The 18,084-nt window shown below is 35.5% G+C and overlaps 2 protein-coding genes across 3 annotated transcripts in view; one reads left to right on the top strand and one right to left on the bottom strand.

Moving 5' to 3' along the window:
* LOC139815256 (midasin) overlaps nucleotides 1-18,084 on the top strand; it is a 111,255-nt gene that overhangs the window by 33,145 nt on the left and 60,026 nt on the right. The window lies entirely within an intron of this gene.
* LOC139815260 (uncharacterized) overlaps nucleotides 1-18,084 on the bottom strand; it is a 49,066-nt gene that overhangs the window by 22,557 nt on the left and 8,425 nt on the right. The window contains exon 2 of one of the 2 annotated variants that reach the window (XM_071782045.1): nucleotides 6,875-7,226. The exons of the other annotated variant lie outside the window; for it this stretch is intronic. Coding sequence (XP_071638146.1) covers nucleotides 6,875-6,884 — 10 coding nt within the window. The 5' untranslated portion in view covers nucleotides 6,885-7,226. The remainder of the gene's footprint in view (nucleotides 1-6,874; nucleotides 7,227-18,084) is intronic. 2 annotated transcript variants of the gene reach the window in all.

Raw genomic sequence — 18,084 nt, 5'->3', positions numbered from 1 at the left:
TTTACATGCCTTTTTTAGATATGATGATGATGATGATTTTATATAGGTATCAAATTTTATGCATTCAATTAGAAATGTCTACATGTATATATAATGTGTATAATCGAGCTGTGTATAAAATCGCATGCATATTTGACTCATATATTATTCTAAGTGTAAAGTTGAATTATGTAAGCGTTTTACTTTGCATTAAATTTGCAATTAGATATCACGAACGCCGTTAAGGGAGCAAATAAAACGTGCAGGTGCAATTTAATGCTAATGAAACTACCTTATGCAGTATGCAATCAGACGACATTTTATAAAAAATTTGTCTCATTGTGAAACATCACTCTTTATTCCGTTTGTGATAAAGAAATAAAGTAGTCTTTTTGTGAAGTTTTGCACTGCGCTATACTGAAACAATTACATATTGAGTTTTGAATTATTCTTTTCTTTATATTCTTCAATTATTACAATCCACTTTTGAAAAAGTATTGCAAAAAGTTTAGACCAAAATTAATGTTAATCAATCCATTTTATACGTAGAAGCCATTTGACAATTAGGCAATTGTTTGTGTTGAAAGAAGTAGCCATATTTATTTTTATATAACTGATCATTAGATCGGTAAGCGACCCAACGATCTAATTGACATAATACTACACAAATTACAAAATGCACACGCTAGTATTTGCTTCTTGCTCGCGCAATCTTGGCCTATGTTCAAGTTCAGCGTTCCGGAACGGATCTAATGTCCCGCAGGGACATGAGGCGGGTAGAATGGCTAATGCAGAGACGATAATCCGCACACCATTGCCTCCCTACGGTCTGTAAGTCCGTTCACTTTTGCGGAGAGCCATGAGAATTTCCTGCTCGCACGCGCGCGTACGAATAAATTCGCATCGTAAAGAAAACGTCAGCGTGATTTATTCTATTTGCGCCGAATGAAAAATTGTAAAGTGCTCCGAGCAGGAAGATATATCATGGAATATGTATGGAATCAGATATAACGTTAAAAGTATAATAAACGAGATATTTATGGCTTCTGTTAAAAAAATACTACACAACTCCCAAAGTAAAATATAATATTTCATTTATTAATCGGTGATATTGTAATTGTACCCACAATATACTACTATTAGCAAACGCACTATATTATACCTCATATCAATTTACATGTAGATACTATTAATTCGGATAATTTACGCTTAGGTATCATGAATCATTAATCATTTGGAAAATTCTTACGACTGAGCAGTCTAATCCGTATTAGGCTATTAGGATTGTACTTTTATCTAAGATCCACAAAATTGGCACCGTTTTTCAAACGGAATCCCCTCAAATCGTAGATCTCGCGATTTACCCGAACCTACTAAGTAAACAAGCTATTTTTCTTCAGAAATGCTGGAATACTTTTTTTGTTTTATTCCTCGACGGTTACCGACATGTACCGATATTAGTTAAAGACGGAGAAAAATGCGGTGACGACAATAATTACTTCTGCCGCGATAATGAATTCTCACAGTTTGTTAACACAGGTCGTTCGTGTAGCGGGCTAAATACGTTTCGCACTGCACGGAAAAATGGGGCGGCTTTGTTAGGTGATTGAGAGCTCCAACGACGACGTAACTGCAGTATAACCCAATTTGCAAATGCGCGAAAACATCGGAACAATCGGTGAAACTTTTACGATAAATTAAGCTACTAGAACGCACGATCAAAGCTGTTTTAATTTTTAGTTTATTCTTTTTTTTTCCAGTTTTTATATATCTATTCAGTTTTTGTATATATTAGATAACTTCTCATAAAACGATTACGGCAGAGAAAATATTAAGGGTGAGTTTTAACTGCCCGACTTTACATATTTCGCCAAACACGATCTCGGATATTCTCGCTGTTTAAGTCGGGGATAAGGGAAAAGAAATAGGGTGCATTCCGTTTCACGTATGACGCACATAATGCACCATTTATCTTTGTTTAACATTCGGTGAACAACAAGGATAAATGCTGCATTATGTGCATCATGCGTGAAACGGAATGCACCCTATTTCTTTTCCTTTATCCTCGATTTAAACAGCAATATCCGATCGTGTTTGGCGAAATACGTAAAGTCGGGCAGTTAAAAATTTACCCTTAATATTTTCTATGCCATTAAAATTCTCGATATAATGTTGTAGATTAAAAGTAATAAGATTGCAGGGGCGGATTAAAAAGCTCCGGCACGAACAAAAAACAAAGTAATTGCGAATACCGATTTCCCACGTGGCTCTTCCCTCATGTCCCAAACTTGGAATCGAATTACGCTCCAGTAAAGCAATTTCAAGATCAAAGCCACGCCACTTCCGTCTTCGCTGTCGGGGGTGGCGGTAAATAGGAAGAGAAGGAGAGATGCGGAAGATGAAGACGCGCGGTTTTCCGGAGCGTGTCGCGTTACATTGCGATTAATTCATAAATTTCGTCATATATTCAGAGTGCCGTTTTTTATTCCCCTCGTAACGTCGCGATTCTGAATAAATGTCACGTGTAGTTACGCACGGCCGCGCTGCAACTTATCCTCGCCCATTTCAGTTTTAATTGCGCCGTCGGAGAACCTTTTACGACTGCATTACGGTCAAATTATCCCGCGAAGAATAGGACGAAAGGATTTTACGATCGTGATGATGCATTTATGTAACCTGCTTAACTTAAAACCCAGTTGGAAAGTAAGGAAAAAGATGGCGCAAGCAAAGAGTTTATTTTATTCTTCAATGCAAATATTTTTCAGAAAACGTATTCATTTAAATAATAAAGATATTGCCATATTTCTTTTAAAGCTGAAATCTTTATTTCTCTATAGGTATGCATTGTAATAAATGCAGAGGCAAAATATCATTTTTGCAATTGATGAGTAACAAGAAAAAGTGGGCTTCGAGAGTCAAACGCAGTTAGTTAATGCTGGTAACATTTAATTAATAATTTAATACAATTTAGTACGTTTTATTTTTTTATTTAATTTATCTATCACCGCTGAAGATGACTCAAAGTAGAGCCGAAACGTATGATTTATAATTTGTATTGAATTATTAATTAAATGTTATCAACTCACGTACAACTATAAACCGCATTTGGCTTTCAAAGCTCACTTTTCTTTGCTACTCGTTAATTTTAATATCGAGAGTCTTTAGTTAATTAATCATTAATTTTTTCAATTATTTTAACCCGTTGTGGTCACACCTCCTAAAAATAACGTAGTGGTCACACGGGGTCCAATGGACCCCACAACAGTTTCTATTTGCGTTCTTTTTGATGTATCGACTCAAACCTTGAACTGGAATTAATTTATGACTTCCTCTTGATAATCCAATAATTTAAAAAAATTTTTTATGTTGAAAAAACGCGAGAAAAAAAAATTTTTTTCGAGAAATTTGACTTTTTTTACAAAAATATTCATCAAAATTTTTTGAGATAGAGTAAAAAAACTTTGTGCGTTTTACTTTCAAAATAGTATACTTTTGGAAAAAAAAAAAAAAAAAGCCTGGGGTCCACTGGACCCCATGTGACCACAACGGGTTAAAAAAGCGATATGCTGTTTTGAACCTTTAGGCCACTAAAAGTCGGAGAAGTATATTTTTATCAATTTGGGATATAATGTTCCTATCTACAATTCCCATCACTAATAGAGGAACTAAAATTCTCGAACAATAATCGACGATTTTTCTCAATCCGTACGTACTTTCGTGCTCTTTCTCTGAGAGAAATGCGTCGAATTTCCAGTTACCCAAGATACTATCACGGTGCGTTTGAGCCCTCGGACAAAAATAGATCCATTTGCGAAATAGTCTCCTTGCTCTCTCTCTTTCTCTCTTTCTGACTCTTTGGCTCTCTTTTTTTCCCTTTCGTGGCGCCCGTGTACATCGGAACGAAATTATATATTCCCGGAGGAAAGCGAAGTATCGCGAGAGAAGTGGTTCATATTCCGCGCGATACTCTCGAGCTTTTACTGGCATGGAAAATACAATTTTCGCGGATGCTTGCCGTGATAAAGTACGAGTAAGCGAGCATATGGGATTTTCATTTTTCATTGGATTTTCACACACTCGAGTATTTTCCCGATTTGTCGCGAGTTTTCTTTCACCGTCTTTGAGAATGGAAAGTACAAGAGTGTCAAGACGTTACGAGTTGTATTCTTTATCACGTTCCGAGAAATCTTCTGTTGCGCCATTTTCACCGTTGCTACCGTGATTTTATTTTAAACACCCCGTACAGACACAATGCGAGTGAAGAAATAACCGTTTACCGCAAATTGTCTATTTTATTAGTTGATATCATGTGTTTGCGGATGCACACATCCGTAGCGTTTACATCCGATGCGTTTACATCGCCGTAAAATGTGTTTAAAGTTTAAACTACCCTGTGAGACCTGATCTTGCTTCGTATATATAGGGCTAAATGTCATGGCGTGGGAAATGGGTCACGATCATCTCACGGTAATCTCCTACGATGTCATACAAATGGAAATTACATTCGATTACGAGTCTCTCTACTCTTTTGCTTCGTGCTCGTCACTATATATGTTAAGAAGAGTTCGATCAAAATCAAAATGGCTGACAGCCATTAATCTATTGCGAACGTCTCGCGTAAAATTCTCTATACGGACAGCAGGAGTAAATTTTAGTTTAAAGTTTCATCTCGTAATCGATTTCGTCCGTTACCGTAGGGAAAATTATAAATATATCATTTATTCTTCATTAATTAAACTTTCATTATGGCAAAAATAGGAATTATGTAGATTTAATTTTAAGGGAATTGGACTTTAATTTTATCTTCTGAATATTATTACAGAAAATTTACAGAATAAATCATATGCGGGAATAAATGATAAAGAATATAGTTATTTTAACTTATTTAAATTCTAAAGTGAATTAAATTTAAATACAATTTTAAATTTATATCTCATTTAGCTGAGATACAGCAGAGATATTTTTAATATGTATATTTGTAATCAAAAAGTTTTAATATATAAAGATTCTAACCAGTAATTAAACTATAAGAAACTAATAATAATTATTAAGTTTGTATGATAGGTGTATTTGTAAAGAATTATAATTAATTGAAGAAAAAATATTATAGTGGATAATACCTAAAAGTGATATACAGCACAGAAGTTTTCTCAAAAGCTTAATGTCAGTCTAATGGATCTTGGTAATTCTAAATCCCACGTCTGTACAAAATGTGTGCACCATTTACGAGAATACAGCAACTAGTTGCACCGAGAATTCACCGAGAAAACAGCACGAACTATTTCCATCGAAAATCGAAATCGAAGAAGGTTCGCCCGAAATTGGCAGGTCAGCTCTTTCTTCCCATTTTTACGCCACGCTTCCTACAGAAATAAACTGCATCTCTAGCGACTCAAAGATGCATACGGATTGGGGCGAGATCACGTAACCGAGCAAGCTTATTGCATCTTGAGTGCATTGAATGTTTGAGTCGCTTTTCTCTGAAAGAACTGGAAATGCAATATTGAGAGAATCATGATTAAAATTCTAAGTTTTTTTGCAAGAGATGCATATTCATTTACTTTCCATTAAAAATTGCCATTTAAAATTACTCTACACTCTCTCACTTGAGATATGTGTTGGTTAAATAATATTCTATGTATATAGAAGAAATGTGAGCAAAGATATATATTTCATAACTAAAATATATTTTTATATAGAATATTATTTATCAATCAAATATCAATCAATTTATCATATTATATAATTGATTAGAACAGCTGGAGTAAATAATTCTTCTGGAGATTTGAATATTCCCTATGCGGAATTACTCGTATATTACTGTTAAACATTAATTTTCTTTGCATATAGTCGGGTTATAATTGACACGCGTCTCTTCCATGTTGCGAAGATACGCTTGGCTTGCATAATGTATGTTCAATTTGATATTAACATTTCCCAACAGTTACATCGATAATCCTTTCGAAAAGAAAATTTTATATTAATAAATTATACACGTTGCATATTTACATAATACATAGTAGAATTATAGATAATATATGCATATAACGAGATGAATGTGTGTCAAGGTTTTGGAAGCTTTTTGTGATGAGGAAGATACGGAAAAAATTTGATATATAATTAGTTAAAACTTTCCTAAAACTCTTCTCGAAAATTATCATAATTGTTATTATAATGCTTATATAGAAGTAATATAAAAAGAATTCATGCAATAAAGGTTACATTCTTGGATTGAGTTAAAAAGGCTTAATTATTTCAAGATATTTAATATGGTTACGACGTTCTAAACGTAACTAGCCAAATTGTCATTATTGCAGTTGTTATTCTGAATTTAGAACCTTCAGAAAAAGAAGAAAACACACAAAATCGTCAAATAATACTTTCTTTACAATTATATGTATAGTTTAAAAGGATTTAATATAACATTACATTACTCTATAAAAACGATACAAGCACATACTAATGCGGTACAGGCTACATCGTTACAATCTAGAGGTGCGAGCGTGTTCGAGTGGAAACAGAGATGGGTCAGGCTGACGTCGGTGCAAATTGGTGCCGCGAGGCAATCAGAAATTTACGCACTACGATGTGTATGGACTAACAAGCCTGTGTGGCTCTAAGAAGAGTCAAGCAGAGTGGTATTTAACCGCGCGGCGTGAAGGGCGCTAAAGTGCTTGCTGGATTATGGAAATCGTTCACGCTCTGCCGCAAAGCGCCGCTCCCGCGAGTGCTCTTTGACGCGGAGAAGCGAAAGCAGAGAAGTTCAATTTCCAAGCGAGTCGCTGGACCGCTATTAATACGCGAAGGAGCGTGTTGCCACTTCCTCTGATAGCCAGATCCGTGCATTGTGCATCGCGGTGAGTGCTTAATTCGTTCGCATTCCACTTCCACTTACCGGCGGACATTTCTCACGGCTTTCTTCCGCTTTCTTCTCGCCCTCGTGATTTTCCCGACCTCGGCGCAGCGACTTTCTTTCTCCCGGGGCTTGCTTTTACTCTCAACCGACCACTTTTATGTCTAATTGGCCCGCCGACGGCGACTCGGTGACGTGCGAAACGCTCTTCCTCGATCTGTCGTCCCTCCGCGCAAGCAGGGATGCGTCATCCTTTCCATCAGCTGTCGTTCTTAAGGATGTCACCCTGTACTTGATATCGCGTTTCTCGATCATCGATATACGTCTCGTTAAACTGATGGCGATTTTTTTCCTGATATCGCGTTGCTTCTTTCAGAAAGATGTGACGAATCGTCTAGAGATGTCAAAAGGTATACACTGCAATCTATAGGATAAAGATGAGCTAATAATAAATGATGCCATGTCGGATACATACCGTACAACTGACATCCAATTAATATATTTACTTTTCTCCGTCGTACATAGGATATACACTCTCAGAAAAGAATTCTAGATACAATACTATTAGGATCGAAATAGGGCCAATCATATTTTAATCTTAAATAGAGAAATTCTTAAATCTATTCAGAATTATTCTAGATTTAAGAATTCCTCTATTTAAGATTAAAATATTCTTCTTTCAATACTAAATATGATTGGCCCTATTTCGATCCTAATAGTATTGTATCTAGAATTCTTTTCTGAGAGTGTAAATTCAAAATCTTTCAAGAAAAGAGAAAAATAATATAAATATATAAAATATTTTATTTAATATCATAATTGTCGATTTTTAGTAGGTTATAAATGCTATGATCTGTTGGCAATAATTTGGCTTTTCTGCACTTACATCATTATATAGAAAATAGCGGAATAGGATAAAAATATTCTAAAGACTGATATACAAGAAGTGATTATTCTATGGAATTCGACGTGTCACAGGAAAGAAAAGTCCGCTGGTTTGTCGTGGATATCGCGCCCCGACGAGCGCGTCCGGCAGAATAAAATCACGTGAAATTCCGAGGTCAGATTCCGATTTAATGAAGGTGTGTAACGTGGCATGAAATTATTTCTGAGCGAAAATTGTTAATCGAATCAACCCGCTGACGCGGACGGCGGGCCCGCGAACGTTTTTTCAATTTCGAAATTAGCCCTTACATGGCGGATGAGTTTTAAATGACGAATGAGACTTACTTCGAAATATGACTTGCCACGTGTTTCTTTGCTGTTTAATTAAGCGTTATTACAATATTCGCTTTGGGAATAATAATTTAAATGTGAGAGGCTTAAGGTTTATGATGCGTTATCCCTTATGATGTTTAATAATTTCTGGCAAAGCGCAACTTTTGCTGCGTAAAATAATGGATAGGACGCGTCCTGCGAGATTGTTGATAATAGAGTGATTTATTGCTCGCATTTATTCGTATTTATGATGTTTACTTCAAGTTCGCGCATGTAATTAATCCTGGCGAACATAAATCAAGAAGTTTGCATAGTCGGACGTCCACGAGACGGTCGTCCAACGGTCGTTGACAGTTGAGGGGGCTCTAAACCAGATGTTCACAGATACGTGTGTTTAAGATACTTGAGAAGTTTATTCAGCAAAAATGTGTCAAGAGCAAAGCGTGATAAGAACATCGGATATTTTTGAAAATTTCTTAAGCTATATATATATGATTCGAATGTCATGTCATAACGATGATGGAAAGTAGAGGAAAAAACGACAAATTTATTTTATGATCTTATAAAACTGTCGAAAAATAAAATAATACAAGTAATACAATAAACGATATTTGCGGCGATAATAAAATTTACGCGATTGCTGCATAATATTCGTTACTATATACAATGCACCAGACATTTATAAAACCGACATTACGGACCAAATGTATTTAATTTACGCAAACGTTCAAACGGTCGCATATTTGACCGCGGCAATTGTTCGTGGAGACTGAATGTTTAATTAACGCCGAATCGAAGATCGACGAACACCGCGGGCTCTTAATTATCTTTCGTTTTCTCAGGATGAAATGGAGATTTCGAATTATCTTAACTGGAAATTGTACACGTGAATACCGTTCGCGTTCTCTCTCTCTCTCTCTCTCTCTCTCTCTCTCTCTCTCTCTCTCTCTCTCTCTCTCGCTCGCGCGGAGTATCTTAAAAGTTTATCTCTCCAGGCTTATTGAGTCTCTTTGAGGAAAATTCTAATAAAACTTGCGGGAATAATGTTGGCTTAGCGCATCTTCGAGATCTTCGGGTTAATAATACATTGTCCTTTGTCGTGGTTGCCGCGGGCGTATGAACTTTGAAAACGCGCTTTCCCACCGTATTATGAAATGAACATAAACATATCCAAGATATTCGGAAGTTTTGACAAATCAAAAGAATAAGCGATGGAGAAAGATTATTCAAGAATATTATGTCTTATTTATTTATTTTTTTATTATTGTTACTTTAATTATTATTATTATTTATTGAATGAACTTTATTATTTAATCTTTTTTTTTAAATGTGATAAATAGATCACTTATAAGAATTTTAATTTTTGTATTTTCTATTAAATCAGGAATTTATGGACGGCATTGTGTATAAATGTATGTGTCTAAATGTAGTAAAAATGTGAAAATTTATTGCAGGAGGACTTGCTATACGTTTAGCGGTTTTAATAATGTAAAACACAATTAAATTCATGTTTTCATGGAAACCGCATTTCGGTCCTAATGTCGCGAATATGTAAATGTTATTGCGCGTGATATTAGGTCGAGGGACATCTTATAACGGGATGAAATTTCGCGATATTGTATCAGATTTTGCCATCCCTAAATATGCATACTGAATAATCGTTGCCTATACTCACTGCTAGTTATAAAATGCTGCAAAAAAGCATATATTTATAATTGCAGGATTACTTTCGATGTGTATGTACGTGGAATTTGAAATCCAATTTTACCTAAAGAAAGATTAAATACTTTTATATATTTTTTGGTTGTGCATTTAATATAAACTTTTTATTTCTTGTAACAACTTTTAGATATTTCAGAATAAAATTATAGTTTCTTTAATCTAGAATGCTTTGAGCGAGAAGAAATTAGAAATTTCTTATAAATATCGAAGGAACGATAATTTGTGTAAAGGCAAATCAAAATCTTCAGACTTAATAAGACTTTAACTTTCACTTAATTGTAAAAATGGAATTTAGAAGGAAAAAACGATTCTAAAAGTTTTATCACAGTTAACATATTTAATGATGTACTCACGCACTTTTTCAATTGAACTGCATATTAGATTCGAGATGTAATTATACTAAAACGATTGTTCGCTCCATTGTAACACACGATCGAGTATACTATCGAAGATCATTTGTTATATTCTGACTAATCGCCGGCATGCGTTATACGTATCGATTATGTATCAAATGGTTCGTACAGGAGACTTGATTTATGATAGTACAGACTTTCATAATTTTCAACTTACGTAGCCACGTTGCACTTGCAATTAGCTATAAAATAGATTATTCCAATAAATTATGAAATAAAATAGAAATGAAAACTGATGAAAATGGGCAATTCTGAAAATTCTGTGGTTAATTTTATTGCCCGTGATAAAATGTGACTTATAATTAGAGTGGAATGATAATTATGCATGTACACGAATCTCTCGCAGGCAGATGCTACAGCATGAGGATTAAGGCGAGAGAGAGAAGTGATTAACTGTCTCGACTTTATACATTTTCCGCGTCCCATGGCAGAGGTAACAAGGTTTATAAATGTTTTACGTTCGCTTCTCATCTCCAGCATATTATTTCGCAGCTGGTGCCATTCCCCGCGCGCGCGACACGAAGTTTACGTAAGTACGATATTATTCTAATATTTAGAAGAAAGTTTTGCACAATACAGAGATGTCGCGAAATTTCTATCGTCCCGAAGCCGTCCCAACCTATTTCTACGGTCGTGAATAAATATCGGAAAGCTGACTTCTTTATTGCGCGCTTTTCTCGCGTTAGAAAGCTTTTGCGAAAATTCACTGCTCCGCGTCCTTGCTATGAAATATTTCATTAACACTACATGGCCCATGTTTTTGCGCGCACGCTTTTCTTTTTCTTTTTCTTTTTTGCGTACTTAAAAAGTTTATTGTGCGATAAGTTCGATATTATGTAAAGTACTCTATATAACTTTTTAAGAATAAAATATAATATGAATACTATACAATTAAAATATAATATAAATGTTACAATTAAATCTTAAAATACTGCTGGAAATTATTATACCATAGTCAAGCATAGGGGAGTTCTGTTACCAATTTTTTTATTAATCAATCAATCAGTGACGCTTGCAGTGTCTTCGTCGGATCTTTCGATCTTGCAACTTCCATCCCAAAACTTTTCTCTTTTTCTTAAATAAAAGATCACGTGAGAAACTTTGAAGATACCCGGGTCATTGTTTGCTATATCGACTTTTCGTCAAAGGGGTTTTGCGGGATATGATCGGGTTAAGTCCCGGGAGGGGGAAGTGGGGAATAACTTGATAACGACGAACCGGTTTCGTATCTCCGTCGATCTGACGGTAGTGCGGCTTTCATTATCGCCGTTAATCGACTCATTCTCGACTCGTTGCCCATTCATCACAGTTGGCTTAGCGTCGCGTCGTTCTTTGTCGACGTGCGCTTATCACGAATTATCGGCGAATTATATTATACTATTAACATTCTGCAATACTGGCAGATTGACGCAGAGATTGTCGGTATCGCTGTTTATACCGATGAGCAATTCAATTTCGAGGATAAATAGCGGCGATCATTTTCATTGGTCTGTATTTAGGTGCCTATCACGCATACGTAGTCATCGAAATAAATTTAATGGTAGAAATTGATGAAATGCGCAAATTGATTGTGTGCCTAGTTCTCCCCTGGGTCTTTATTACGACTAATTAATTTGCGCTAACATACGCGTATCCATAATTTTCCCTGCACTTACCATAATGAAAGGAGATAATGAAACTTGTGATTATGAAAGATTAACCCAGAAAAGTTGAATTTTGCAAAGTTTCTATATACGTACACTTTACGATAATTGTGTTAGGCAGGAAATATTATGCAAAAGGATATCGCGTTACTTCAAACATTTCAGACCTTTCTATTAAATTGAAATTAATCTTTAAATTAATTAAATCACATGTTTTACATGTTAAATCTATCGCTTGATAATGGAAACTGATTCGAGATTGACAGGATCGAGATCTCCTCGAATCAAGCGCTTCTTTGTAGTGCTTTCGAGCATCGGCGAGTGTGTGTGCTTACGCATTTAACCATGGTACAGCTGACAGGCTATATGACTATTTGTCTATGTGCACTATCCACGTCCCATGCACTCGTTCGTGTTCCATCAGCGCGAAATGATTCTCATTTCCCACGAGCTGAACGCTGATACGCATACGAGTTAATAGAATATTGATTTTATCGTAACACAATCAAGCCGTCCTATCTACAGCGGCTCGATGCGTCGAGCGATATTCGTTTATGACAAGTCTAATCCCGTACTAACACACGAGCATTAATAATTATGAGGAAACGACGTTACATCAGCCGGGCGCATATTTTACAGCTTTTTTTCACTCCAGCGATTTGAATTACATTAGTGTTATAATTACCGCGAGATGTCGTGAAATCTGGCGCGTATAAAGTTAGAGGGAAAAAAATAAATCCGTTCGGGTAAAAACATCGGAAACGGCTGTGTTATTAAAACAAGTTGAATGTAACTTAATGCAACACGAGCCCTTTTCTCTTTTATCGGATCTCGCTTTTATTGAAAATCCAAAGTGCTACTTTCGCGGCGAAAGACATTCTGCACATTTCAGGAGCTTAAATCCTTTCCTTCCTAGCTTTCTCTTATTTTCTCTCTCTCTCTCTCTCTCTCTCTCTCTCTGTCTGTCTGTCGCAATTATCATTGTTATCTACTGTGTAAATGTCACATCATAACAAACCTTGTTAGCTTATATCCCGTGTATTAATTTCTCCGATTCCCCTATTCAGGAGCACACACATATCCCATTATATTCCTGGAATAACCGTCAACTTCTTGCAGAGAAGAGTTAAGTATTTTACGAAATTACTGAAATGTGGCTATTTTTGGACAACCTAATCATATTTGTTTTGTTAATCTCATTTTATTCTATTTTTCTCTTAATTACCTCTTAATTACGATAAAATTGATATTGAATGATGTAGCTCTTACGCTGAGAGTGTAATTTTAGCAACAAAAATCGCTAACTAATTTTATAAATAATAGGAAGTGCAATCATCTGCTACTTGAATGTAAAACATCTGCAATTAGTTCGATATCGAATCGTGTTTTTGTTATAAATGGAAAATAGGTTAAGATTTTCAAATAAAATTCATGAATGTAATTTACATTTATGCATATAAAATATTTTTGAGAAACTCTGGGAAAGCAAGATTAATTTTAAAGCCACGGTGACGTCGATTTTTGAATAACGAACATTTTTATTTGTTCAGCATAAATTTGCAATGGAAAGCAAATACAAAATGGCAAAATGGCGTCGCCCTTTGTCTAACATAGATTTTTTGTATATGATATAAACAAATCAAATCTTTTTTTAACAACTCTGTAATTCCAGCAAATTTTAATTCAGTTGGAAAGAATATTCTTTTAAAGATTCATTAAAAACGCATTTTCTGTCATATGAGTAAAATATACATATGTAAAACATATTTTCTATCGCTTCACGTCTATACGTTGCTGATACGAATGAATGTTTATGACGGGTAAGAACGGAGAACGTGCTCAATGTGTACGGTATTGTTGGTAGTTTCGCGTTATGACGTGGGCGGAGAGAAATGCCGAGTTGTTTCGCGCACGAAACGGAATACTAGCGTGTGAAAAACGTTCTCGGCATACCCCTCGTTTCGTGAAACACCGCCCTTAATTTCTCTTGAGGTGAATCTTTTGTCGCACATGAATGGAAGCGGTGTAATGATGTCTCGATGATCGCGAGATATTCCGCAATTATCGCGCAGCTTTATCGATTGCGTTTAAAAATTCTGTTTATTATATTTATAATAATAATCGTAAGATTAGATATTACCTGAATTTGCGTTTTATTATTTAATTAACGTTCTCCTTTTCCAAAAATTTCCGATGTGTGAAAAAGATTTGGATGAGGCATCTGAATATTTTTATCTCAACATTAAATTAGAAAATGAAATCGTATTTATTTGTGTTTATCACAAATAAATAAAAGTAAACTCATAAGTGAGCGCACTGCTAACATGAGGGTTTATTAGCAAAATACATTATGAGGTGCCTCTCCTATTGTACAACTCCGCATATTTTACCCAAGATTACGCCCTGATGCGCTAACTTGGTTGAAATAAAGCGTACTTTAGCGAGAAAGTTTTACACGTACTAAGATGTTCCGCTTAGAAGGGATTTAACCTTTAAATGATGAAACGAGATCGTCTAGATAGAGTTAATTATAAGATTTAAGGAATATTTTGATAATGACTTCTGTGTTCGATGATTTAACGAACACTATAAAAATTAGAAACATATTTTCTATACAAAATTTGATGATTTTTTTTTAAGACAGACTATTTTGCAGTATTTGTAAATTTTATTTTGCGCAAAGACTCTTAAATTCGAGAATAATAATATATTTCATCGTAATAATATAACGATATGTAATTTAGTAATTTCTATTACCTATATGTATATGCTATGTAATTCATTAATTGCTCGAAAATTAAATTGTATAGAGAGCATTCAATTAAATGTCGGATTTATGCTCGCGAATTATATCTTAATTCACTCGTTTATCATTATTACAGTTATTATTATGCTGTCAATTTCTTCAGCTTACATTAAATTGCCGCATTTATACAAGCATCAGCTTATATCGACTTATTCCACCCCTTTGGTTACAATCCCCTGTTTCGCTTCTTCTCACCCTTTTCACTTGCTTCTGCTTAATACCCGTCAGCTACTCCTCTCACGCGTTCGCTCGAGAATCGATTCTCCAATTCTTCGGCCACACGAGAGTAGAATTCTTTTCACCGTAGAAAAGTTAAACTTTGCTTAACTTAACTCAATATCCTGGTCATGCTCGTTTTATTCCGGAAGTGAAGACGTAGTAAGTTGGTCGGTTAAACCCCCCCCCCCTCTCGAAACTGCACCGAAGGGATCCCACCGTCCATTTTTACGAGCGTCTCGCATCCGGCTACGCAAGAAGGGCAGAAGAAAGTCGCGTTATGATCTCCGTGATGGATTACGCTCTTTTGCCTTGAACTTTCTTCGTGGCACGAGCGAACTTATCAGCTAGTGCGTCAGCGCTTTTTCACATCGACAGAAAAGCTGCTTCCGGTATACCGCATTTCCCGAATTTACAATGTCACGGAATTAAACAGATACATCGTGCCCCGGCTGCTTGAGAATCCGGGAATATAGCCCAGCCATCGATGTAGCGATTAACATTTTTACTTTGAAGTTATTTCTGAGCGTTAGAAATACTATATTTCTACATCTTGTTCTTTATATTTGACATTAACTACAATTATGTTTTTTGATTATTTTTTAATATTATTTCTTAAGTTTATACAAATTTATGCAATTTTGCAGAAAATTTACATAATTCTTTTATTTGTATCTTTTAATATGCTTATTCTCTCTTTCTTTCTCTCAAGAATAATAGTCAAATTATTTTGAAAATTTTATGTATAATTACATAAAAAAGAAAGTTTTTTTTTTCTAGGAAATATCAGTTTATATATTATTTTAATATTAATACTGATGATAAATAAATAATTATTGATACAAACACTTTCTATATTTTGTTATTGTTGTGAAAATCGATGTTTTAATTAAAGCCGATTATTATATTTTACATTTAATAAAATTCACTTTATACCTGCAGATTTATGTTGCTTGTTTATATAATAAATGGAAAGCAAATATGAAATATTATGCTGTATTTTTAATAAATCGACATAAATCATTGTGGCGTATATTTGTATTTTCGATATATTGCGAAACAAAAACATCTTCAGGAAATTTCTTTCCGAGGACACTTTTACGAATTTAAAACATTGTTTAACACTGATGATCATTCTTTGTTCTTTCACCCCAGAGAAACAAGAATTTTTACACCCAGTTAATGAGAATCCGACGATGAAACGCGACCACTGCGCCTTTCCCACGTGTCGCCGTGTCGAAAGTGGTCGAGAAGATAAACGGCCGAGTAGTTCGTAACATTTTCAACAACACGGCATGAAAAGGAGTACTCACCGTTTAATTACGTTGAAACAGTGGCCGCGAAAATTGTATTTTTCACGTCGCGTTAAATAAAATCCAAAGGTTCGCATCGATACAATTTTGAAAACACCGTGCGTGACGCAAATCGAACGTTACGCGTTTTTCATCGCGTGCGTGTTGCAATATTGGTCGATAAATAACACCCAACTTGAAACTGCGGACAATACGCCCGTGAATCAGTTCGAGTGTGGTTTCGAGATTCGATCTCGCAAGATATCGTGTTGCTCACATATCGAAACGCATGACGCAGGAAAAATCTGCGTGCAACCCGACAGTTTTACCAAAGGAAATATTACTCGTATTAATTTGAATTGAGTCTATCTGAAGTACTTTATTTCTGCAGGATTAATTAGAAGACGGTGGAAGATTATTTCCGTTTGTCTATATAGTGTTTCGTTATGCCGGCAAAGATAGTCGAAGTTATCGAATGAAACTATATAACACTGGTGCAATATAAATCCTAAAAGCGACGTGATAGCGATAACAGATGGAGAACGCAACCCGTTTTTTGATAGCACTGTTTTGCAACAGAAGCACGTTAAAAAGAGAATGCGCAGAAGAAAACTGAATAAAAATTGCGGACGAATCGACCGCGATATGTTCGCGCGGATAGATGCTTTTGTGCGAAAGGAGTAGAGAGACGTAAACACAATAAAATATAAATATTCATCGTTAACGAAACCAGGGGGTGCGTTCCGGGCGACAAAAGAGATCCTCGTCGAAGCTATAGTTGAAATTCGTTATTCTCTCTAACGTCGCGCGGTTGGGGAATGCAGAAGTAGAAATTCATAATTTACATTTGACGTCAACGTGTCGACAAGGAAAAGGGAGAAATTATTCTCCGACGAGAGTATTACAAAAGCAGAAATTCTCTGCCGTATAATGATCGTCTCGAATGGCATATCGAATCACACATCCCGGTGACGAAATATACTGTAAAGCCGACGTTGATCGATGCAATTGGGTGTATCGGAAAAATGAATTCGCAGCTTTTGTATACCGGTCTGCATTTACTCCGTACAACGGCGGCGCCTTTCGTCTCTAATACAGACCGGATTATGGCGCTTATACGCGCCGCGGTGCAACGAGGCGCAAAACTGCGTCGACGAGAGCGCAAAACTGTCCCGCTGTTGTCGCGCGAGAAGACGTATCCAGAGAAGTATCGAGCCGGTAATACTAGCGGCTTTGTCGTACTCATGCAATGGTGTATCGCGAAATCCGAACCGGAGCGAATGCGGATCTTTTTCTATCGCGCTCTCCCTGTGTTCCCAATCGTATCTTTCTTTAATCTCCTGCGCGAGCCTTAAATGCAACGATTTCCATTTTCTTTATACAAAGTAAGTCATCTGATTTACCGGCTTGCAACAACTTCTACAATTTTTGCTATAAACGAAATGTTTCTCACAGACATTTTATGGATTTTGAGATGCATTTATATTAATATTGTTTAGAGTATATGTCACTTTTGAAATTATATCAAAGCATATTAAATGCATGTCCAAGTCATGAAAATTATTAAAATTATTTTAGGAAAATTAGATGATTTCTTTGACATGTATATAATAAATTCTTTTTTACTTTACTATAACAAGTCGACAAAAATGTAGTAAAAAGATTTTAAAAATACGCAAGTTAAAGTTTATAAACTATTTTTTTAGATTTGCATTTTTTATTTCTTCATTTATATATATAGCAGTTAGAATATTCAGACATCTCACTGTGCCCGACTGCGGGGGACGAGCGCACTCCATGATTTGAGAAGCGCAATTACGTTATTATGGTAGGATATAAAGTGAGTCTATAAGCAAAAAAGAGAACAGTAACGTTTCCCTTGCGAGCGCTCACCAAGGATTCCATGGTCGTCAAAGGAACGAGAGGACGTTTCTTTTTATCT

Source organism: Temnothorax longispinosus, chromosome 6, assembly GCF_030848805.1.
Source record: "Temnothorax longispinosus isolate EJ_2023e chromosome 6, Tlon_JGU_v1, whole genome shotgun sequence".
Taxonomy (NCBI): Eukaryota; Metazoa; Arthropoda; class Insecta; order Hymenoptera; family Formicidae; genus Temnothorax; species Temnothorax longispinosus.
The sequence above is the reverse complement of the archived record's forward strand: the minus strand, read 5'-3'. Positions and strand labels throughout refer to the sequence as shown.